The sequence below is a fragment of the Dama dama genome, chromosome 30, assembly GCF_033118175.1.
Source record: "Dama dama isolate Ldn47 chromosome 30, ASM3311817v1, whole genome shotgun sequence".
Lineage (NCBI taxonomy): Eukaryota > Metazoa > Chordata > Mammalia > Artiodactyla > Cervidae > Dama > Dama dama.
In genome coordinates this window covers 72,252,498-72,278,129 of record NC_083710.1, presented here as the reverse complement: position 1 = coordinate 72,278,129, position 25,632 = coordinate 72,252,498, and the positions used below count along the sequence as shown (strand labels likewise).

The 25,632-nt window shown below is 42.8% G+C and overlaps 1 protein-coding gene across 2 annotated transcripts in view; it reads right to left on the bottom strand.

Moving 5' to 3' along the window:
* The window catches only part of LOC133049097 (ATP-binding cassette sub-family C member 4-like), a 120,592-nt gene extending 95,920 nt beyond the window's left edge, over positions 1–24,672 (bottom strand). For both annotated transcript variants that reach the window (XM_061132996.1, XM_061132997.1), the window contains exons 1-8: positions 24,569–24,672; positions 23,893–24,013; positions 15,754–15,978; positions 12,941–13,030; positions 11,467–11,630; positions 10,161–10,286; positions 8,958–9,207; positions 6,488–6,589 (exon numbers count right to left, since the gene is read on the bottom strand). In XM_061132996.1, the coding sequence (XP_060988979.1) occupies positions 6,488–6,589; positions 8,958–9,207; positions 10,161–10,286; positions 11,467–11,630; positions 12,941–13,030; positions 15,754–15,978; positions 23,893–24,013; positions 24,569–24,624 (1,134 nt within the window). In that variant the 5' untranslated portion in view covers positions 24,625–24,672. The remainder of the gene's footprint in view (positions 1–6,487; positions 6,590–8,957; positions 9,208–10,160; positions 10,287–11,466; positions 11,631–12,940; positions 13,031–15,753; positions 15,979–23,892; positions 24,014–24,568) is intronic.
* Between the last annotated feature and the right edge of the window lie 960 nt (positions 24,673–25,632).

Sequence of the window (25,632 nt, the reverse complement as noted above, 5' to 3'; positions counted from 1 at the left end):
AAGATTGAAGGTGGGAGGAGAAGGGGACAACAGAGGATGAGATAGTTGGATGGCATCACCAACTCAATGGACATGAGTTTGAGTAAGCTGCAGGAGTTGGTGATGGACAGGGAGGCATACTACAGTCCACGGGGTCGCAAAGAGTCAGACACAACTGAATGACAACTGAACTGAACTCTTTTCTTCCTGCCTGACACTTGGAAATCCTATTTTACTACTTCTCACTTAGTTATGACAGCAAAATAGTGAACCACCTACAAATATCAACTTCTATCACAGCCCCTCAGTCTGTCAAGGACAGAGTACCCTCCGTGTTCAGGCTTCAGGATTGCACACTGCTCCAGAAAGGGGCAGCACTCGCCAGCTCACGGCTGCTGGATCGCCTCCCCCACTGGTTATCCAGGCTCAGGGAACACTGACTCAACAAAGATCATCATCTAAGCCACTACTCTGTGCAGACACGGTTCAAAACCCTGCCCCATGAGATCTGGAGGCTCCCACAAGACCATTTGTTTTGCTTGCATTCATTCATTCATTCATTCATTCATTCATTTATTTAATGCTGCTCTGGGTCTTTGTTGGGGTATGTGGGCTTAGTTGCTCCCTAGCATGTGAGATCTTAGTTCCTCAACCAGGGATGGAAACAGAGTCCCCTGTATTGGAAGGTGGATTCTTAACCACTGGAACACCAGAGAAGGCCCTGGAACCATTTATTGTTAATCTTAAAGATCGAGACCAAGTCCCATCATTTCATGAATGAGACCTGGGTCCCTGAGACCTTCCCCACCTGTCCATCTGGCTGCCTAGGGGAGCAGGCTACAGAGCTCACATCTGTCTCCTGCCGCCCAGCCCAGCAGGGGCTTCATTCAGACTCAGATTCTCTCTAAAACTCCAATGTTTTCCCCTTCCCCTCCAAGGCTTCCCTCACCCATGACCTAACCTGAAAGCCCTAATTACTAATGACCCCCACAAGGGACACAGTCCTTCCATAGGCAAGGCCAGGACAACAGAACAGGGTATTCTGGACTACAGTGCAATTTACACAGAAGTCTATGACCATGTTATTAAGCTCTTGAAAGATAGTTCATTTTAAAATGCTGCATAGTTTGGTACAAAAGCAATTCAATGGACACCTGTACACACTGGGGGGAGGATGCAGGGGACAGAAGGACAGACGCAGCGATGGGCCCACTTGAACACCTGCACAGAGGACGCGTTGTTGGGCTCTCCCACTTGCTGCTCTGGGTTGTGGGCTGCCTGGCCACGCTGTGTGTGATGACCGGCTCAGGGCACCACCCTGGCCCTGACGTGACTACAGCCCGGCTTTACTGATCACCACCACGAGAGCCCCAGTGCCGCCACCCCTGAGGGGCACCTCTCCAGCACCAGAAATCTGGGAACCCATAACAGCTGTGTTTCCTGTTTTGATGCTAAGGCTGCTAATACTACCTGCTTTTGAACTGAATGAAAGGTAAAAGCTACTGTTTACATAATTCAAAGTTAGTGACTGCCAGGTGGTGAACACAGAATTCTTTCTGTGCCCACTGTCACGCCATCGCCAACCAATTCGAGAGCTAACACCACAACTCTGCCTTCCCCTCCTCAGCTCCCACCGCAGCTGCCATATCAGGTGTAACTAAAACCACTAACTCCGAGCTCACAACCTGCACCAAAGTCTGCCTCTGATGCAGCCAGGTTCTTTGGAGGAACTGTCCTTTCTTGGGTGTGTAGGCTGTAATTTTCTTTCTCTATAGATTCTGCAAATCTAAAACACAAAACTACCACACTCTGTGGGCTTCCCTGGTGACTCAGATGGTAAAGAATCTGCCTGCAATGTGCAAGACCCAAGTTTGATCCCTGGGTAGAGAAGATCCTCTGGAGAAGGGAATGGCTACCCACTCCAGTATTCTTGCCTGGAGAATTCCATGGACAGAGGAGACTGGTGGACTATAGTTCATGGGGTCACAAAGAGTTGGATCCGACTGAGCAACTAATGCTAACCCCACCCTCTGAAAATAGACCTGCTAAATTAACAAGGGCTAGAGTGTAACTCACTGAAACCAAAATATCATCTTTCAATATGTCCCACATGGAAGATGCTATTCTGGGATCTTTAATTTTTCAAGGGATGCATATAGGAGCATTGCTCTTGAGGAAAAATCAGTTAAATCATTTTGCTCAAGGGGGATATTTAAAGTACTCTACATGAATATTTGTGGCTTCTTAATTTATCCTAAATGGCTGCTGCGCTGGGATTAGATTCTCTCCTCCCGACACGCCAAATGTAACTCTGTAAGTGATGGAAAACACTGTCCTGTTCAGACAACCTCATGACCCTTCTGCAGGTGCAGTGAAAGTCACTTAGCAGTCCCTAGGCAAGAATACTAGAGTGGGTTGCCATTCCCTTTTCCAGGGGATTTTCCCAACCTAGGAACCAAACCTGGGTCTCCTGCACTGCAGGCAGGGTCTTTACCATGGAGCCACCACAGAAGCCCAATATTGTAAAGTAATTAGCCTCCAATTAAAATTTTTAAAAAAGTAGTTATTTTAAAGCCTGAAAAATGCATTATTTTTATTCGAACTCAGGATGTACTTTAGTGACCAGGATTGAGAAGAAGGTTCTAAATGAGCATCAATCAGGTGGATTCTTGGCTATCATTTAAAAAGTGGAATAAATTTAAAAATTTAGTACCCTTAGAGTAAACTTTTGTGCTTGATAACAGTTATTTTTTCTACATGTATAAAAGATGTCACATTCCAGATTTAAAGAAATGAATGGAAAGGACAAAACATAGTAAAGTATAACATATTATTGTTCATACTTATAAAGCACTTTGTATCATTTAGAAATTAAAGAACAAGGCCTTAAAGTCTAGACTTAACCTAAAATGCTGGTGATTTGCTATTTCACATTAAAGAAGGGAAAAGTTGGTCTGAGGATGTAACTGTTGATGTGGGCAATAAAAAATCTGCTCCAAGATACTACACTGTCAGTATTTAACTGAAAAGTTACCTATTTTATTTCAAGCCTGAGTAACTTAAACAATTTATAGGAAGTCAAAAGCCTTCATTTATTGAACCACCCTAAATTTTTCTTATGGCTGTTAAAAAGTATAAAGTTGATTTAATTATATTTTCCTTTGTGCTTCAAAAAGGTATCCTAACTGTTGTACCTTAAGATTGCCACTGAGCTTTCTTAAAATGTAACTTTTATGAAGCAAGAAAGTTGTTTTAGAATCATTTACTAACTCTTTAATGACAATCATTTTAAGTTTTGACACAAAAAATGTAAGCAGTATAATTTCAGAAAAAAATTTTAGTTGATCAATTACTGTCGATTTTTAATGATGATTGCCCTAGGTAAATAGATTGTACTTTTTATTTCTTCTCACCCATCTTTTTCCTCTTAGTTTCAATTCCTGTGGTATGATAAGCACGCCTACTTTCATCTCTTTAGTTTCCTTATGAATCACTAGTTTTTTCAGGTTTAGAGGGATCCTTCTTCCCTGCCTTTAACACACAGGATTAGTTCAGGGGCTTGCTACTGCTGCTAAGTCACTTCAGTCATGTCCAACTCTGTGCGATCCCATCCCTGGGATTCTCCAGGCAAGAACACTGGAGTGGGTTGCCATTTCCTTCTCCAATGCATAAAAATGAAAAGTGAAAGTGAAGTCACTCAGCCATGTCCGACTCTTCTTGACCCCATGGACTGCAGCCTACCAGGCTCCTCCGTCCACGGGATTTTCCAGGCAAGAGTACTGGAGTGGGGTGCCATTGCCTTCTCCGAGTTCAGGGGCTTAAGTCAGTTTAAAATGAGCTTTTGCTTATTAAGGCTCCAGGTCATTAAGGCTTTTTTGTTTTAGTTTCCTTACCCTACAATGGCTGAATTTAGCACTTGGTTTTCAATATTATATAGTAAGAAACAACAAGTTGCTTTTGACCATTTCTTAAGCCAAAATTCCTTATATTTAGATAATTAAAGGTTCATAAAATGAAGATTTACTATTTCTTCATTGCTTGGTGGTACAGCTATAGTTCGTTTTACTCGCAAGTTTATACATATCCCTAATGTTTTCAAGTGCCCTAATTGTTTATCTCTGACTTCAAAGGTTTCTGGGAAAAGATATGCTTACCTCACATGTGTGTGTCTCCCTCAGTGGTAACAGTCTAGGTATCTCACAAAAAGTGTTATTATGGTGCCATGGCTGTTAGTTTTTAGTGAGTGCTAGATTTTCAACTAGATTCAGTTGAAAATATTTAGAATTTCCATTTCCTGAAAGTGGTAAAAATTAGCTGCAATAGCATAATTATCCTTTACCTAGATAGGAACACCTTTCCTTTGCTTTGCTCAGTCACTTCAGTCATATCCGACTCTGCAACCCTATGGACTGTAGCCCACCAAGTTCTATCCGTGGGATTCTCCAGGCAAGAATGCTGGAGGGGGTTGCCATTTCTTTCTCCAAGGAAACCATGCCACACAATAATGTTAACATTGTATTTATTTTTGTGAAAATGTAGCTGATGAAGCCTCTCATCTCTGTAATTTTGAATTCTGCTCTAACAGAATCATAATATGCCATTAGTTAGATTTTACAAGAGCCTTACAAAAGAACTCACAGCCTTTTCCCCTCTTTAGCAGTTTAGTATCTTGAGTTAGTAATAATGTGGGTTTTTTGTTTTTTTTTTTTTAAAACTCTAGAAGCTATACAGAAACCTTTTCAGCTTTTTCATCTGATTTATTCACATGGACTATAGTACAACTAAAATCCCTTATTCTACCTTACAGGCATTTGCTGCACAGGCAGACTGCTGCATACAGATATTTTTATTTCAGTTAATTAATAACTGCAGAACATATACTGAACTGATTTAAAATAAATCTACATGTTTTCTGGGAACAAAAGAAATCTGCTAATAATTTCATACAAAGTATATGTTAGCATTCACATGAAATGGTCTTTGTAATGGAATTTTAGTGGTGCTTTCTATAAATGCTTCTAGAGCATTATGACAAGAAACACCAACCAGAAGGTAAATCCACTGTATTAACGTAGCAGAAGCTCTCAGGTTAGATCAGACACCGTGTGTGTTTCCATGGACAGAAGGTGCTGGGATGTGGTTTCATGTATCTGGGAAAAAACCACTGGTTGTCGGTGGGGACAGCAGCTGCTGAGTCAGAAGCAGGTGGCACCACAGAGTCACAGGCACGAAAGACAGGGTGAGTCTACAGTCAGGATACGTGCTCTATGATCCCCACTCTGACAGCCCGGCTCCTGGGCTCTGATCTGGAGGGTGGACCCTCTGGTGGAGGCGCCACCTCCCTGAGTACCCCCAGCCCTGGGGGTGGGAGCAGCTTCCTGCCTTTGATAACCCCTGGGTTGTCTCACGCACCACCGTTTTGCCCGTACTGCTTTTTTCTCCCTTTTATCATCTGCGTAATTAATTCCCTGCATGGAACTCCCTCTCCCGTGGTGGGGTTCTGTTTTCCTAACCAATCCTCACTGATACAGGAGGGTGTGCACAGAAGACCATGGAACCGGAGAGTGGGGGGTGGAGGGGGGCATTTCAGTTGGTAAAGGGGCTGCACTGGGTGTGTGATACAGACAACTTCTTGAGACCAGACCCTGTTGTTTTTTCTGTTTGACTGAACCTTCCCTGGTGGCTCAGAGGTTAAAGCATCTGCCCGCAATGCGGGAGACCTGGGTTTGATCCCTGGGTCAGGAAGATCCTCTGGAGAAGGAACTGGCAACCCACTCCAGTATTCTTACCTGGAGAATCCCATGGACAGAGGAGCCTGGTGGGTTACAGTCCACGGGGTCGCAGAGTTGGATACAACTGAGTGACTTCACTTTCACTTTCCACAAATAAACCAAGGGTTGGAAATCACCAGCTTTCCTAGTCAGCTTCCACACAGCATAATGCTTTAACTAGGAATCACTGGTGCTCACTATGATCACCTGCTGTCTCCTCCTACCCTGGCTGCCACCAAAGTATTCAGAACCACCCAGAAGTTCAGGATGGGGGAGCCCCCACTCTACCCCAGAGCAAAGATCCAGATCATGGCCTCACTCTGTGTATAATAAACTGGTCTGAAAATCAAGGTAAAAAATATATGCTGATTCCCCAAAGCCTCTTTAAAAACTAGTTGTGTATTTTTGAGATAACCCATATCACATTGCAGCATTTTGTCTGTCCAATTCTGTAAATGCTAACATTACAAATGTATGGACTTTAAGTTCAAAATGTGCTTATACTTTGAAAGCTCTCTTGAAAATGAGTCAGCAACATGTCAAATATCTTAGGTTGATTTTATAATTAATCTCTATTAGGTAAAACATTAGTCCCTATTTCAAAAAATTTTGCAACATACTTTTAGTAAATGAGCATGTCACATTTTACACCATGGGTAAAATCTAAAAATTCTCCAATAAATCTTAGTCACAGTTGTCTGTTAGCAGTCATGATCTTGGAATGGAAGATCTGTTACCTCATCCCAAAAAGCAGTGAAATCTTGCATGTCTACCATCACTTCACCACCTGATGGCAGCTGAGTGTTGACCTGTGGTATTTCATCAAGTAATAAAAAATTCTACAGAAACAAGGGGAAAAAAACAGATTGTTAAACTGCAGGAAGTAAGCACAAACAAAAACAATTGCTTTCCTGGGATTTGCAAACTTTGAACAGTCTAAATACTGCTTTGCTAACTGTACTTAAAGTATTAGTTCACATCAGAACATATTATGCAATACATGAGACCCTGGTTCGATTCCTGGATTGGGAAGATCCTCTGCAGAAGGGTTAGTTTACCCACTCCAGTATTCTTGGGCTTCCCTTGTGGTTCAGCTGGTAAAGAATCCACCTGCAATGCAGGAGACCTGAGTTTAATCCCTGGGTTGGGAAGATGCCCTGGAGAAGGGAAAGGCTACCCATTCCAGTATTCTGGCCTGGAGAATTCCACAGACTGTATAATCCATAGGGTTGCAGAGAGTTGGACACAACTGACCAACTTTAACTTTCACTCAGAACATATTAAATAATGTATGGAATGATATATTACAAAATTAATATTATTACATACTTAATAATTACTATTATTACAGCTCATGGTATGTATCAATATAATCATATAATATAGTGTATTTGTTGTTGCTTAGTCACTAAGTTGTGTCTTACTCTTTGCAAGCCCATGGATTGCAGCACTTCAGGATCCCCTGTCCATCACTATCTCCAAGAGTTTGCTCAGACTCATGTCTGTTGAATCAGTGATGCTATCCAACCATCTCATCCTCTCTCATCCCCTTCTCCTCTTGCCCTCAATCTTTCCCAGCATCAGGGTTTTTTCCAATGTGTTGGCTCTTGACATTAGGCGGCCAAAGCATTGGAGCTTCAGCATCAGACCTTCCAATGAATACTCAGGGTTGATTTCCTTTAGGATTGGCTGGTTTGATCTCCTTGCAGTCCAAGGGGCTCTCAAGAATCCCCTCCAACACCACAGTTCAAAAGCATCAATTCTTCAGTGCTCAGCCTTCTTTATGGTCCAACACTCACATCCATACACGACTAGTGGAAAAACCATAGCTTTGACTATAGGGAATGTTGTTGGCAAAGTAATGTCCCTGCTTTTTAATACACTGTCTAGGATTGTCATAGCTTTTCTTCAACGGAGCAAGGGTCTTTGAATTTCATGGCTGCAATCAGCACCTGCAATGATTTTGGAGCCCAAGGAAAAAAAAAGTCTTTTTCTGTTTCTATTGTTTCCCCGTCTATTGCCATGAAGTAATGGAATGAGATGCCATGATTGTAGTTTTCTGAATGCTGAGTTTTAAGTCAGCTTTTTCACTTTCCTTTTTCACCTTCATCAAGAGGCTCGTTAGTTCCTCTTCACTTTCTGCCATAAGGGTGGTGTCATCTGCATGTCTGAGGTTACTGATATCTCTCCCAGCAATCGTGATTCCAGCTTGAGCTTCAATCAGCCCAGAATTTCTCATGATGTACTCTGCATATAAGTTAAAAAAAAGCAAGGTTACAATATACAGCCTTCATGTACTCCTTTCCCAATTTGGAACCAGTCCATTATTCCACGACCAGTTCTAACTGTTGTCTCTTGACTTGCATACAAGTTTGACAGGAGACAGGTAAGGTGGTTTGATATTCCCATCTCTTTCATGATTTTCCACAGTTTGTTGTGATCCACACAGTCAAAGCCTTTAGAGTAGTCAATGAAGCAGTAGCAGACATTTTTCTGGAATTCTCTTGTTTTTCTATGATCCAGTGGATGCTGGAAATTTGATCTCTGGTTCCTCTGCCTTTTCTAAATCCAGCTTGTATATCTGGAACTTCTTGGTCCACATAATGGTGGCAATTACAAATTTGAAAAGAAGAGGGCAACTAGAGAGAGAGGATTAAGCAGTAAATAAAGAGGGGCCAGGGATGAAAAGGCAGATGCAAAAGGTGGCTCAGACATCAAGAATCAAAACATCTGTGCAGGAAAGAACTCATTTTTGAACACAGAGAATTAACTGAATCTGAGGCCACTCTTCCTCTCCAAGGAGCAGGGAGCTCTCAGCAAGTTCCTCCCCTCCCGGCCCAGAGAGGAATCCTATATTCCAGGACTGTGCACAGTCACTGCCTAGTCACTAGAGTTAGCACAGGAGATGCACTCTGTTTGCTTCTCCTGCTATTAGACATTTTAACCACTCTGCAGGCATCACTACACAAGAACCCTGTGCTACTGCTACTTATATATACCACTACCCCTACACGTGAACCAGTCTTACGGTATCTGTAATGCACTCTACCTATGAAAAGAAGTGGGCACCTACAACATTCTGGGAAGACTGCCAGGTTTTGCACTGAGAGAGTTAAATATCACCTGACTGGAACACAGTGACACCGAACAAAAGGGCCTTTTACAAAAAATCCACCTACAACCGAAAACAATGATTTGTCCCCAAACCTTGATTCTTCGGATGCTGACGGCGGCCTCTGACACCTTCTCAATGGCCATGGGGAAGTAGAGGGTGCTTGAGAACCGCAGAGCCTCGAACAGTGTCACCACCACAAACACTCGGCTGGCTGTGATCAGGTTGTCAAGGAGCTCACTGGTGATGAAGGTGACAAAAATCATAATTTTGCTGACAGCGAAAAATGATGCCAAATTCATGCCCCTAAGGTAGGAACTTTTCAGAATCTTGGAAATTTCTTTCCTGAAAAGGAGAGTAGGAAAGAGGTTTTAAAAGAAGCATCAACATCCAAGGCATGAATTCAAGTCCTCATATGGAGACACTACACAGTACATGCCCGGGGCTCCATCCCAACACCAGGACCACACACTTCATCACCACTTCACTCTTCCAACTAAATAGAGGCTTCATGTCACCCTTTTAAACACTATGGGTCAAGTGGACTGGGTTTGAATATTCTTTCAACAAGCATTCAAAACCACAACTCCTGGGCCAGGATCCCCACTAATGACAGAAAGACACAGCCTGTCCATGCCAAAAGCTCATGAACTTGTGGGTAAGAGAATAAGACACCCCAAAATTGTGAGGCACCAACACATTAGACAGATTAGGCAGGCACCACGGCCCCTATGGAAGCACATGTACTGGCTATTGTAAATAGTGCTGCAGTGAACATTGAGGCACATGTGTGTTTTTGAATTCTGGCTTTCTCAATGCATATGCCCAGTAGTGGGATGGCTGGGTCATATGTAGATTTATTCCTAGTTTTCTAAGGAATCTCCAGCCTGTTTTCCATAATAGCTGTGCCAATTTGCACTCCTACCACAGTGCAGGAGGGTACTGTTTGTAGACTTTTTGTTGATGGCCATGCCTACCAGTGTGAGGTGATACTTCATTGTAGTCTTGATTTGTATTTCTTTAATAAAGAGTGATGTTGAGCATTTTTTCATGTGTTTATTGGCCATCTGTATGTCTTCAGAAGCATATATAATTTTTCCTTTAAGAAGATGGTAAATGGAATAGCAGGTTAAAATGACATCTCCCCTCTTCCACTTAACCCTCCTGCCACATGTGAGGTGTGGAGTTCATAGTATTTAAGCTCATCTTCACGTGAAAACTTGGTAAGACTTCTAATTTCAGTCAGTAAAAATCGGGGGGAAGTACAAAAATATGGTGTGATATGTATAAAAACATACCTTCTCAATCTGGTAATAAGGTCTATAAATGACTGTTCCCAAGCATACATTTTTACTGTTTTGATGCCAGTTATAACTTCACTCATGGTCCCGATCCTGTCATCTGTGAGAGCTGCGGTCTTACTCCTGAGGGAACAGACGTGAGAGATGAGACTTAATGACCATAGCTCAACTTTCCGTAGCAGCAGCAGCAGGAGGGGGCACAGGGATCAATGATTCCCGACAGCTCTTCTGTGCTGACATCACAGGCAGGTCCTTCTCAAAGTGCAAATGGAGAAAAAGACTTCTAGAAGTCAACCATTCAGCCTAATTCAAGGAGTAACTTGGAGAACTTGCAGAACTGGATGAAGAAGACCCGAAGTAAGTCAGGTATAAACTCTCTGCCCAAGGAGGTCGTAGTTGGACAGGGAAGGCAAAAAGACATTGAATTTAACGGGAAGACAGAGTCTGTGCTATGGTAAAATAGGAGAGAAGTTCTGGGGAGCAGAAAAAATGGGACTGTTAATTCTACAAGGAAAGCAGAACAAGAAGAAATTCAGAGACCTGGTAGCACTGGAACAGGGCCTTGAAGGACAAGGAACATCTCTTCATAGCAGACAGGAAAGGAAATTGCAAATACACAAAAGCAGCACATGCAAAGTCACCAAAAAAAAAAAAAAAAAAAAAAGAAGAAGAAGAAAAATCTCAAGGAAAAAAAAAAAAAAAACTTCAAAGAGCACAATACCTCCATCACCTGACAACCTGGACCATGACCCACCTCCAACCCTCTGGGACCTGCCTCAGGTCTATCTTATCACCATTAGGTCTTTCATCACCAGTCACTGTTCTGTCACATATTCTGCTGGGATTGTGGGGCTTTATAAAGATATATATAATTAAGATTGACCTTGTCCTTGAGGCACTTATAAGTTAATGGAAACACTGAACTAAAAACAACACATGAAAATAGATACCTGAAAATTGTTCTAACATAACAAAAATACATGCAGCTAAATTTGAGCCTATAGGATTATTACTATTTAATAAAGTTTACATAACATCAACGTAGGTACATTCTGCTCAAGGACACTCCACTTATTCAGGTATGGTAGCGGGAGGAGCCAGTAAGTGCCATCTCCTTTCCCTCTTCAAAATCAGCCTTCAGTTTAAGGCTGGAGCCTCCACCTGCAAAGCCTGAAGGGTCTACAATGCACTCAAAGAAGAGACCAGAGAAGGCATTGGTTTTGATTTTTATCAGAAGCATCAAGCAGATGCTGCATGTTACTAAGCACATATCACCTATTTTTTAAACCAGTGTTTCTCTTACCGGAGTGATGAAAACAACATCCCGAAGCAGCTTTGCAAAAGCAGAAGAATAATGAGAACTCCCATCCCAGCAAGACACGACATTCCTATTTCCATCCAGAGCAGGGCGGTCACTGCGACAGCCTGCAGTGGCCCCACCCACAGATAGTGCGGGAACATCGTTACCTTAAAAGAGAAAGACAAAGCCTTCTTAGGACTGCATACAATAAAACCAGTAAGGACACAGTGTAGAAACAATCTGCTCTGAAGGAACAGACAGGAATCTAAACAGAAATGATTTCAGTGAGTTTTAAACCTGATGAAGCAGAAATCCAAGCGTCCACCCCAGATGACGCTGTTCTGGGGTAGCACAGGGCCGGCCTCAGGGACGTGCCAAGGAGAACCCGACCAGCGTCACTGATGGAAGATGCTGATTTTGTCCACAACACAGATGAGCTCAGGGCTTCCCCAAACTCTCTCTGTCCCAAAATTCAGCCCCCATCTCCCCAGAAGAGCCTATAATATGGTAGCTACCATACTTTGTGATAACTGCTTGTGCATTTACCTTTCGGACAGTCTGTGGCCTTTCCAGGGCAGAAATTAAGACTTATTCATCCTTCAAATTAAGTAGAGGCCTAAATCATGTTTGATGAATGAATAATTGAAGAAGAAGTGAAAGTGTTAGTCGCTTAGTCATGTCCGACTCTTTGCGACCCCATGGATTATAGCCCACCAGGCTCCTCTGTCCATGGAATTATCCTGGCATGATAACTAGAGCAGGGTGCCATTTCCTTCTCCAGGGAATGTTCCTGACCCAGGGATCAAACCCGGGCCTCCTGCATTGCAGGTGGACTGTTTACCATCTGAGCTACCAGGTAAGCCCCCAAACTTAAGGGCCAGGATCATCCAGGAAAGATAACTGTTCTATGCAGATCTGGCCAACAGCTGCAACACCCTGGTAATGTGATCTATTCATAAGGTAAGTGTGAAATGGGTATGATGGGACAGCAGAGAGGAGGTTGTACATAGCTGGAGACCACCCACTTGGCATTATTCCTCAAAGGCTCCCTATGCAGCAGCACTGAACAGGGCGCAGGAGAAAAAACAATCCCTGCCCACCAGGCCTTCATCATCCAGAGGGAGGAAGACAGTTGAGGCAGCAACACTGACACTGCATGCCAAGAAAGGCCACTGTGAAACTTCTATGGAGGACCCCTACAAACACTAACCAAGCTGTCCAAGAACACTACTGCCTTCCTACTACCGAAGTATATTGCAGACAATGTCAGAAAAACAAACTTCTCATCTACAGGACAAAACTATTATCACATCTAAGCTGTACACAGAGGAAATGAGCATTGGATAAAGAGAACCCTTGTCTTATGTCCTCAACAGAACTCTGCTGACACCAAACCCTGGTACCTGGCATCCCAATAAACTAAATCCAGTAAGAAGAAGGATGGGAAATGAAAGAGAATCCCTCAGGGGCAGCTCACCTGATCAAACCTGTTCACATCATTGGACAGCAGGTTGACTATCTGGCCTGTGGTTGTCTTCCCCATGGCCGAGCTACTCAGGCAAAGTGACTGAAATGAGAAAGATACAGATAGTCAGATTCCTACAGTGATACCAAGTCAGCCTGAGAACATAGCAAAATGGAGTGCATTTTCACGGGGTTTTGTGTGGTGTCAGGACAAGCAGAATGATGCCTGAAAGCAGGGCTCTAGGGACCCATGTTCACCCTTAAATGATTCAATGTGGGGGCAGCCCTGCCTGCAAGGACAGCAAAGGGAGGAGCAGGAGACAGAAGCAAAACCCTCCACTCTGTTCATCAGTGAACTTGGCCCTGTCCAAAGGATAAATGAATGTAGGTTTAGACTTAGGAGCCAACTAAGTAATTTTCAGCCAAAACCTAAACAGCATATTAAAAGCAGAGACATCATTATGCCAACAAAGGTCCACATAGTCAAAGCTACGTTCTTTCCAGTAGTTATGTACTGATGTGAGAGTCTGACTATAAAGAAAGCTGAGCACCGAAGAATTGATGTTTCTGAACTGTGGTGTTGGAGAAGACTCTTGAGAGTCCTCTGGACAGCAACGAGATCCAACCAGTCTATCCTAAAGGAAAGCAGTCCTGAATATTCACTGGAAGGACTGATACTGAAGCTGAAACTCCAATATTTGGCTGCCTGATGCAAAGAACTGACTCATTGGGAAAGACCCTGATGTGGGGAAAGATTGAAGGCAGGAGAAGAAGGGGATGACAGAGGATGAAATGGTTGGATGGCATCACTGACTCAATGGACATGAGTTTGAGTAAATTCTGGGAGTTGATGATGGACAGGGAAGCCTGGTGTGCTGCAGTCCAAAGAGGTCTCAAAGAGTCGGACACGACTGAGCAACTGAGTTGAACTGAATTTGTGGGGAAATCTGAGTATTTATCTATTAAATGGTAGAAGGTGCAAGAGAATAACAAAGATGATGATAACTGACAATGAAGATCCTTAACTAGAGGGTATGTCATGCAAGGAGAACCTGGACTCATGTGCCAAAGCCAAACACAGACAGTGAGATGCCAGGGCCCTGAGTTCACAGTCCCAAGATTTAACAAGATTTTACTAAAGGAAAGATGGGGAGAACACATCCTACATTTTTCCCAGAAAAGTATTCCCAAGAAACAGAAGCTCTAGATAAGTAGCAAATAATAAGAGAAGCAATATTTTTCACTTAAATTTTTTGGTTTTAGCTTTCAATGAGGATTTTATTTGTAGTAAAAATTAAATATATTTAATACATGCAATGTGATGTTTTGATATAAATAAACACTGGGAAACAGTTACAGTAGAAAAACAAACATACGCCATCATCACATTTAGTTACCCTTTTGTATGTGTGGTGATAACACTTAAGATCTACAGAGTGAAGTAAGCCAGAAAGATAAAGAACATTACAGCATACTGACACATGTATATGGAATTTAGAAAGGTGATAACGATAACCCTATATGCAGAACAGAAAAAGAGACACAGAAATACAGAACAGACTTTTGAACTTTGTGGGAGAATGTGAGGGTGGGATATTTCAAAAGAACAGCATGTATACTATCTATGGTGAAACAGATCACCAGCCCAGGTGGGATGCAATAGACAAGTGCTCCGGCCTGGTGCACTGGGAAGACCCAGAGGAATCGGGTGGAGAGGGAGATGGGAGGGGGGATCGGGATTGGGAATACATGTAAATCCATGGCTGATTCATATCAATGTATGACAAAACCCACTGGAAAAAAAAAATAATAATAATAATAAAAATTAAAAAAAAAAAAAAAAGATCTACTCTCTCTACATATTTCAACTATAAAAAACAGTTATATAATTTTTTTTCTAGAAAAAAGTAAACAGCCCACGGCAAAGAGACATCCAAGATCAAGTTTATAAAGAGCCCTTCAGTTCATAACACTGGTGTATCTGTGGCAATTCCTTTATAAAAACACCAAAAATCCTTATTTCTTTTAAACTAGTTAAGGCCAGGGTAAACTATGAAATAATTCTGTGGCATTTCTCATTACAAGATCACTGAACACATTAAATCAGGTGCTAAATGCATACTTAAGAAAAAAGAAACATTGAATTAATTAAATAACTTGAATGAATAGCAACAAATTCTCACCGAAATATTAAAAACAGTATATGATTTCAAGTCTCATCCCAACATTCAGCTCTATTCTTTAATACCATTATAAACAATCATAACTATAGAATTAAGTGAACGAGTCTACGTTTGGCATGGATTCCATTTATATTTTTCTTTAGTTCACACAATTATATTCAATATGATTAGATGGGTCATTTATACATATCATCATTTCCTTTCTCAAATACATTTTTTGCTCCTAGATTTAATTTCATAAATCCAGTCACTGAAGTTTACTTTTAAATACAACTTCAATGTAAAAGAAGGTTTTAATGAACAACAAAAGTTCCACAAATACAGCTATAAGATTTAAGTATGAAAACATTGAAAACCAATTTGATAATCAGAATCCATTACAAGCTGAGTGGATATTATGCAACAACCTGTGGATAAAAGTTATCAAAGGCAGCTCTGACCCGATCTCAACACAAAACTTTTTATTATTTACTGGTAAAGTTTGCTTAAATGACAACAACAAAATTGGCCTGATGCAAAGAGCAAGTCTCTCTAGGAAGGTGTAAATGATACCAGTTACAAACTTTTAGTTTACAGAGAACTTTCCCAAAATACTTCTGATGCTTCACAGGAGGTACACACCGTGGTACCGAGTGACACTCACCTTGCGGTAGATCATATGGCACACGGCTACTCTCAGCCTCATCCCCACGCGCTGAATGTGATAGAAGTACACGTGGTGCAGAACAGCCCACACGAGCACGCAGGCGCTCAGCCCCGCCGCGTAGCCATAGGCTTCGTGCAAAGCGGCAGAATTGGCAGGATCATAGTTTTCAACATAACTAACCATTTTCCCCAAAAAGATGGGTTGAACTACTTTGGTGCCTTCCTGAAAGAAAGAAGAAAAAAACCTTAATTAGAAATACAAGTGATGCCAGTTTTTCTTAACACAAGCTTTACTTTTATTATTAGCATGTTAAAAAGCCATCTTGAGAAAATGCTACATTCATGGCTAATCTAAAAGAAAAATACACAGATCCACTATCTCAAAGAAGCCAAGCAGACAACAGTGCTAGTTTTAACGAAAGCCAAAATCTTAAATTCAAAGACAATAAAGCTTTAGTATTGGGTTGGCCAAAAAGTTCTTTTGGTTTTTAAGTAAAAATAAAAGGCACATTTTTCATTTTCACCAAGAACTTTGTTGAACAACCTTTTCAAAGTTTGGTTCCATTACCTTCTTCCATTTTTCAGGCAATTTCCTAATTCTATCTTCCCAAATCTTTGTATCTTTTTGAGGAAAACTTTGTATCTATTTCTGGTGCCTTTTACAGTCTTCCAGAGAATTAAAATTTTCTTCCAGTAAGAGAATTTTGTAAAAAACAAAATAAATGGACATCTGAAAGTGCAATGTCTGGTAAATACAGAAGATGAGTTAGATCCTCCAGGACAGGCTGTAACAGTTTCTGCCTGGTCATCAAAGAAACATGCAATCTTATATTATATATATATATATATATATATATATATATATATATATTGCAACATAAAGGCAGGTCATTGTTGCCTAAATGTCTCGATTTTTCTGCTGAGAGACAGAATTTAATATGCCAGTTGAGCAAACAGCCTCACTGAGGAGTAATGCCAGTCCAGGGCCTGTAGCTTCTACTCTTCTGTCTGTTCCTGATCCTAACCCTCAATTAGTGAGGTAAAAAACAACTGAGAAAGTATTCACTATCAAACTTGAAACTGGGGGCTCTCCTGATAGCTCAGTAGGTAAAGAATCCACCTGCAATGAAGAGACCCCTGTTTGATTCCTGGGTCAAGAAGATCCCCTGGAGAAGGGAAAGGCTACCTACTCTAGTATTCTGGCCTGGAAAATTCCATGGACTGTACAGTCTATGGGGGTCGCAAAGAGTCAGACACAATTGAGTGACTTTCACAAACTTGAAACTAACCAAATTAAAACTTTCTGGATAAGCAGGGAAAAGATCAAAAATTGTTCCCAAAACCCTTAACCTTTGATGTCAGTCTAAGTTTGATCTGTGAATATTCTTTCCACAAACCAATTGAGAATAGAGTTCTTACTCCTTCACAGGAATTCTTCACAACTGTGAAACCATAAAAGATTTTTAAAAGAGTCCAACAATATAACAACATTCATTCACAGGAATCTCAGGGTATGAGAGAGATAGACATTTCTTGGTACAGTCCCTGGTATTCAACCTTCTGAAAGTACTTGACTTTGGGGCCCCACTTGCTGCTTCTTAGGGGAACTTCTCACAGGTTTAAGTGCTAAAATTTCCCTAGTCAGTATAGTTTCTCTGTTATATTTCTACATGTACTTAAAATGTTTCTTACCCAACTCTACCATCTCCACTTTATGAGAAAAATTAAGAAAACACAGAAAATAGAAACAAGCTATCAAAGAAAAAAATGCTTGAGTGAAATATATAAGCATAAAAGAATGAGCTTATGGAAAAAATGAATAGACAGTTTTATCTTCAGAAATGGGGGAACAGGTGACAGAGTAGAGCTGAGAAAGATCCAGAGCTAAGGAGGAAAAGCAGTGAATCTGGGAAAATAATAGCCATTAGGATTCTCAATATAACTTCACTCCTCCTGACACAGTGGTCTTCATCCTGACTGCAGCTTAGCATCACCTGGGAGGGGTTAGGAGCACTCTAAGGACTGAAACCCAGCCTCCAGAAACTGATTTAGGATCAAATGATTAGGGATGGAGCCTGAAGTTCCCTCTCCCTAGAAGATGCTGGGTGCAGAAACTAATCCCATGTAAGCATCTGCTATTCTGCATCATCAGGGCATCTGGACATGGAGGGGCCATGAACCTGCTCTGAAGGACTTACAAGTGCCACAGAGGGTTTTAACCAGAGTTCCATGTTACATATCATGCTTCTAGGAAAATTCCTTATGAAACCAAACTCTTGAGACTCTAATGATGAAATTCAGACCTTTCATTTGACACTACAGAAAAAATTAAATGTTTATAAAATACTATATCTGCAAAATAAAAACATGAATCAAACTTTGTAATGTTACCTCTAAAAGGGGAGTGTGAATTAGAATGGTGCCAGCAAGGATATCAGTCTTCCTTAAAAACAGCCTCTTCTGTTTACTGAGTTTGAAATTGTGAAAACATTATCAGTTCAGTTCAGTCACTCAGTTGTGTCTGACTCTTCGTAACCCCATGGACCACAGCACACCAGGCCTCCCTGTCCATCACCAACTCCCGAAGTCTACTCAAACTTATCTCCTTCTTGCATTGGTGATGCCATCCAACCATCTCATCCTCTGTTGTCTCCTTGTCCTCCTGCCTTCAATCATTCCCAGCAAAACATTATACAGAATTATAATTACATGTAAATCCATGGCTGATTCATGTCAATGTATGGCAAAAACCACTACAATATTGCAAAGTAATTAGACTCCAACTAATAAAAATAAAGAAAAAAATTAAAAAGAAAAAAAAATAAAGTTTTCAAAAGCAATTCCTAAAATTTCAGAGTAAAATGAAGAAGTTATATCCATCCAGTAGGCCGACAGAGTTATAAAAAAAAGAATTACTAAAAGTGGTTGTAAAAAAATAATTTGAAAACACATTCCATGTGCGATATGTCTAAGGACAATATGAACAACAACAACAACAACAACAAAAGCTTCCAAAAGTCACAATATGGTTAATAGTGTTGATACTATAAGATTTTTAAATGAGTAATTATGTTTATATCACTGAGAACTGGGATTAGGCATGGCAGAAAAGAGAACAGATGATGAAAGAAAACAGATACCAATCTAAGAGTTAAAAGATAAAGTAAAAGCACTACTATCCTGAATCTGATTTAAATTGAAAGTACCTGTATAAACTCAAGGTTTGTTTACTACAAAAAATGTATACTAGCTTTGTCCAATGACAAAGCTGAGAAACAATAGCCAACTCAACAGCAATGAGCATCCCTAGTGCCCAGACCATAGTCTCTAAATACCATTTCCAACTAGAAGGAGCCATGGCTGCTTGGAGACATGAAGATTCCTGGGCTGAGGCAAATTTGTACTTAAGGCTGCACAGCTTTTTTTGTGTAAAGATAAACTAGAAACATCTTGTCACATCAGAAAGCAAAAAATTAACAAGGATTTCTACAGTATGCACAAAAGACAGGAGTCCTGGGAAGAGACGCATTCTATCCTTAATGGCAGAGGCTGGTTGCACAAAGGGATTAGAAAGCTCATTGATGTTTACAGGCCATTATGGTAGAATGAGATCTCTTGAGAAAAGTCACTTCTAAAAGCCAACTTTTCTGGAATGTAATTAAAAGTTTCACTTCTAAGCTGGATTTTTATTTTTGCATCATTAAGAAAGTAATCTTTTAAAAAAGGAGTCATCTATTTCCTTGATTTTTTAAAGAAAATGGATTGAGGGGGATTGGAGGATGAGTGAAATAGGTGAGGGAGATTAAGAGACATAAACCAATCATAAAATAAATAAGTCATGGGAATGTAATGTACAACATAGGGAATACAGTCAATAACATTGGAAAAATTTGTATGGTGACAGAGGATAACTAGACTGATCAGGGTGATCATTTAATAATCAAAATAATATTTAATTATCAAAATAATCAAAATAATACAAAAATACTGAGTCACTACGCTATACACTTGAAACTAATATAATATTGTAAGTCAATCATACTTAAATTTTTAAAACTTTTTTTTAATGAGACAACACAGATTTCTTTAAAAAATGAATTGAAAAACATCACCCTCATATATGTCTCAAGGTAATCACTGTGGATATTACTAACATCTGATGGCTAATGCTATGCTCTCAGAATCAGCAGGGCAGGTCTGCTCTGCAGGTCTCTGTCTGCTTAACTCAGTGCCCCCTCCTCCCCTCCCTTTCCGTGTGGTCCTCAGCGGTTGCTCTGAGCCCACAGTACCTCTGCCACAAGCAGCCACTCCTCAGCCTCCTGGGTGGAGCAGAGTGAGGTACACATGGAAGAAAAGGTCGGGAAATAAATGCAAAGACTGCTCAGCTCTCCGGGAGTGAGTCAAGGCACAAAGCCCTGAGTCCAGGCATAAAGCCCACTGTGGGACGCAGAGGATTCTGTTACTTCCTGCTCATCAGTTGAGTTCCAAAGATTTACACAAATATGTGCTTCCTACATTCTCCACTTAAAGCAGAGACAACCAGCAAAAGTGGCCTTGGACAAACGTCAGTAATTAGACAAGGCCAGGCCATTTCTAAGGTTCTCGGGAAGAGGACATAAACCCTGGTCACTCCGCCCCTCTCAGGGGAAGGGACTGGGTGAACCCACTCTGGTTCTCTGGGGTCACCCCACTTACACACCAGCAGGTGGAGACCTCATCTCTCCGAGAGAAGCCCTGATGACCTGGGGAGTGGTCTCTGTCTCTCTGGTCCAGGAAGAGTCTTCAGGCGCCTCCTCTCCACCCTGAGGGCCCTGGACAGGCGGAGGCCTGTTCTCCCCACCCAAGGTCCCCATGGGTGTGCACACAGGGGCCAGGGTGCTGAGAACTCGCTGGCTCTTCTGTTCTAATTAGGGGTGACCTGCACGTGCTCCAGGTTGAACGTTAGCCTGGTACTGGCTTCTCCAAGCATTATGATCACTCCTCAATTCTCACAGGACAGAGGTTTCACACTTTGAAATCCTAACCCCAGAATCCTCACCCTGGACTGGTATTGCCTGCCTCTTCCTACTGGTACTGCCAGGATTGGTTGGTCACAGCACGATCTGGAAACCATGGGTAACCCATGAGTCGTCCTGTCCACCAGAGGAATTAAAAGAGGGCAGGACATCACGAAGTAAATGTGTTCATGTTTTAGAGAATCCAGAGTTTAGATCTTCCACTATCTAAAATTATCACCACTTAGGGATGGTAATGAGGGGAAGCTGGCTTCTTAAAAGGCTCCTGGTTTATCTGACCACAGCATGATGTTGTTGCTGGCATCAACATCCTAGTCAAATCTGGCCCCTGGGGGACGTGGTCACCTGAAATCTACCCACAATTAGGATCCCAAATCTGACTCCCTGCTCCAGGAAGTTCTTAGCATCGTATTTATTACCCTTAAACAAAACCACTGCACATGGTGATTGCAGCCATGAAATTAAAAGACGCTTATTCCTTGAAAGGAAAGTTATGACCAACCTAGATAGCATGTCAAAAAGCAGAGACATTACTTTGCCAACAAAGGTCCATCTAGTCAAGGCTATGGTTTTTCCAGTGGTCATGTATGGATGTGAGAGTTGGACTGTGAAGAAAGCTGAGCACGGAAGAATTGATGCTTTTGAACTGTGGTGTTGGAGAAGACTCTTGAGAGTCCCTTGGACTGCAAGGAGATTCAACCAGTCCATCCTGAAGGAGATCAGTCCTGGGTGTTCATTGGAAGAACTTATGCTGAAGCTGAAACTTCAATACTTTGGTCAACTGATGTGAAGAGCTGACTCTGGAAAAGACCCTGATGCTGGGAGGAATTGGGGGCAGGAGGAGAAGGGGACAACAGAGGATGAGATGGCTGGATGGCATCACCGACTCGATGGACATGAATTTGGGTAAACTCCGGGAGTTGGTGATGGACAGGGAGGCCTGGCATGCTGCAATTCATGGGGTCACAAAGAGTCAGACACGACTGAGCGACTGAACTGAACTGAAACAAAGTTTAGGATGCATGTGTCTGAGACCCTGAAGACAAAGCTCTAAATACAAGCCTTCCTGACCCTGGACAAGCTCTTAGTCATTGAGATGATCAGGCTTGTAAGTCAGAGTGCCTGAAATGGAACCACACTTTGTCTTTTAAGCTCCCTGTCACTACACGCAACCTATGTAATCACTTGGGTTCAAAGTCCTTTCTTCAACAATGGGGGTAATAGGACACCTACAACTTTGTTGAGTTAGCCAAAAGAATAAAAATGTTATTACACATAAAGTGCTCATAGCAGTTCCTGATACATAATTTATTTCGAGTACTTACTATTGCTATTGCTGCACTACTAATAGCACTGCGGCTGCCACCACCAGTACTACTCAGCACGACCCCTTGTTACCGCCACTAGTACTTGTAGCACTACTACTGAGAGGAGCCCCCACATTTACCAGGTCCTCGACTCCCCACTTCTCTGCCATGACTGCCCAACAACCAGCCTCCTGAAAGAGAGGCCAGGGCTCTACCACTTGCACCTTATGCAGCCCCCAGGCCTGGCCATCCTGGATCCCCAGCAGGAAGTGTTACTGGGGCTGGACAACTGTGAGATCAACACTCCACCCCACCCTTCACAAGGCAGTACAGTATCTCAGTGGTCAGTGCCCTCTCTAAGGCGGCACTCTGCCCCACACACCTGCCCACCCTCTGGCACAATGGCCAATCCTCTTCTGACATCAGTGAGAACTCCATCCCCCAGGACCACCCAGTCCCCTGGGAGCTGACAGACCTCTGTCTCTCCAGTTGTGTGGGGCGGACTTCACCTGCCCAGCTGCCCACTGCCCGCAGTGCCCTTCAGTACAGCACAGCCTTTAAACAAGAGCCACGCCGCCCACCTGTGAACCACCTGGCCCACCCACCTCACCCCCAACACAATGGACTGATGATAGCTCACACCTTCTCCACCTAAAACACCCTTTTCACAGCAACTGTGTCTTCCATCCCTCCTGCTCTCACACACTCACAGCCCGCCCGTGTCCCTAAGGCAGCGCTAAGGGACCACGGAGAGCACGAGCCACCCAGGGGGTTCTGCAGCAGACCTCCAGCAGGCTCAGCCAGAACAGGGGGCTGCCGGCACTGTGTCCCCAGGTGGACTGTGTCACTTGGGGGATCTTGACCCAGGATCTTCAGGGTCACAGAGGTCACTGACCTCACAGCTTTCTGCCTCTGGTTTGCCCTGCACTTCCCCTCCTACACCCTCTGCCAATGCCAGGCTACCAGGATCCCCCTTCAACCAGGAATCTGCTCCCACAACCAGGGAAAGAAACCAGCATAGAGGGTGCATGAATTCATGGTGCAGCTGGAGCTCCTCCCCACGGGGTTTCTGGCCTGGGTGACCTGGCCCACGGGGAGGGTGCAGCCCAGGGAAGGGTGTGCTCGTGGAGCTCTGGCAGCTCCTGCCCAGATGCAGGGCCCAGAGTTCTGTTCCACAAGAACAGAAGTGAGGACCCCTTTTTAGGAAATCATTTATCAGATGTGACCTGGGCAAGTTAACAATTACTTGCTGGAGCACCTATAAAATGCCTTATGTTACTGGGCTCTGATCCAAATTTACTTCCTCCAAACCAGGAGGCTCATATTCCTTGAGGTTGTAGGATCTTTTTCTCAAGGATCACTTTCAGCATTTATATCAAGTACTGAGCACTAAAAATGTCCTGCTGCTGCTAAGTCGCTTCAGTCGTGTCCGACTCTGTGCGACCCCATAGACAGCAGCCCAACAGGCTCCGCTGTCCCTGGGATTCTCCAGGCAAGAACACCAGAGTGGGTTGCCATTTCCTTCTCCAAAAATGTCCTCATATGGTATAAAATGTCTTGTCTTGTCAGTGCCATCCTTTCCCATAAGCTGTTATGGGAAAACCTGAAGGAACTTTTGGCCAACTTAGTACTAATCCCCTGGAGGCTCAGTCCTTTAAGCATCTGTCCATTCTGAAAATAAACACAACCACTGAGCTACATCATGATGAGATTTATCCTGTGACAAACCGCTGTCCTGTCTCCCCACCATCGCATCCTTCTCAGTACTGATCTGCATACACTGAGAAGCAACGCACAGTATGTAAAAACTTTTACCTCAAGAAACGTCAATATTCCCAAAACTAGACAGGATTTCCAGTAACACTTTATGATTGCTTTCATTAAAGAAGCCTCCTGTTTGTGTGTCTTGGCTCTCAAAACTTCCTGATCCCAGTACCTGCGATGAGAAAGAGAGCACAGTGAAGAACAGCGTGTCCACCACAGGGAGACGGGAGAGGGGCGGAGTGGGAGATGGGCCTTCACTACAGGGCGCTCTGTGGGGCCCCATAGATGCTGGTGAACTGCGCTCAGGGCTCCTGAAAGATGAGCGGTGCAGACCCTGAAGCACCAGAATAAAAGGCTTTGAGGAGGAAAAGTCCCAATTCTGGAAATAAGTTCCTTCCAAGCTTTGCTGGACTCACAGGTCATGAGCCGCTCAGGGGGGCAGCCTCCCTCCTCCAAGGACCCCACCTCCAGGGACAGAGCTTGGCCTCCAGGGCCATGGCTGAGGGCTTCCTCCACGTCCACAGATGCACAGGGAACACAGGCTCCCCCAGCTCCCTTAGCTGGGCTGACCCAGCTAAGCCCAGGGTCAGCCTGAGGGGGTGTGCGTGCAGAGTCAGGCGAGGAGTCTCAGAAGAACCCAGAGGAAGGCAAAGCCCCCCACACACAACTTTAGCCCCACGTGGAAATTCTCACTCTCCCTCCTCTCCTCCCTGCTGCCTGTGCTCACCCTTGTAGCTCTTCTCCAAGGTGCTGGGAGCGATCTTCTGGAAGCACCAAGTACATGTCATCTTGTGTTAATTTCTGTTCATGACCAATTTTAAACAAGGGGTTTAACCACCTGCTAAAAATTAAAAGGACAGTGACATATATCCAAATTCTCTCTGCTCTGCTCAGATGCTCAATTGTACATCCAAATTACACATCTCTAATTAGAATCCTACATTTATGGCTTTGTTAAATAAAAACAAAAAAGTACATTTTAAATATATAGAGGTATGGGGGAATAATTAGATATGTGTTTACACACTCACTCACATACATACACACAGTCCCTAACTCTGTACTCTGAGAGGCCCTGGAAGCAATGACACACTGGTAGCATTCTAGCCCCCTGATCTTGGAGTTTGGAGTAACATACACAATCACAATTTTTTTCTTGTTGTAAGAAATATTAAGGTCTCTTATCAGCTTTCAAATATTCAGAACAGTAGGATTAACTATGATCACCAGACTACACATTACATCCCCATAACTGACTCATTTTATAGTGGAAGTTTGTGATCTTTGGCCCCCTTCACCCAGACCTTGGCTTTTAATAACTTCTTCCCTAAAAGGAACCAACTAAGAAATGGCTGGTTCCAAAACTGGGGCAGTGTGTGTCAGCATGTGATAATTCTTTTTTTTTTTTGACTGTAATATAAGTGCCTGACATGAAGCTTTGGAGACATCCATGTCAAAGACATCCATCTCCGGTGAACACATGACAGCTACACAATGAGATAAAAAGCCAGACCACCCCACCCGTGAAGTTCCCGCTTTCAGAAAGCTCTGGTTGACCTGATAACAGACCGTCTCACTGACTGTTCAACTCTCCCTTCCTGCACTTTAATTCCCGCTCTTATTTTTTAAATTCGCCAATAAAGAGTGAAACTTTAAAATCCTATACACCCCACCCTCAACCTCAAAAAGGTGGAACCACAAGTCCAACCTTGCTCATGAGCTCTCTCTACCCAGGACCTTGCTGTGTTACCCCAGCGGTGCCTTGTACCCTCCAGGACATGTGAGTGATAT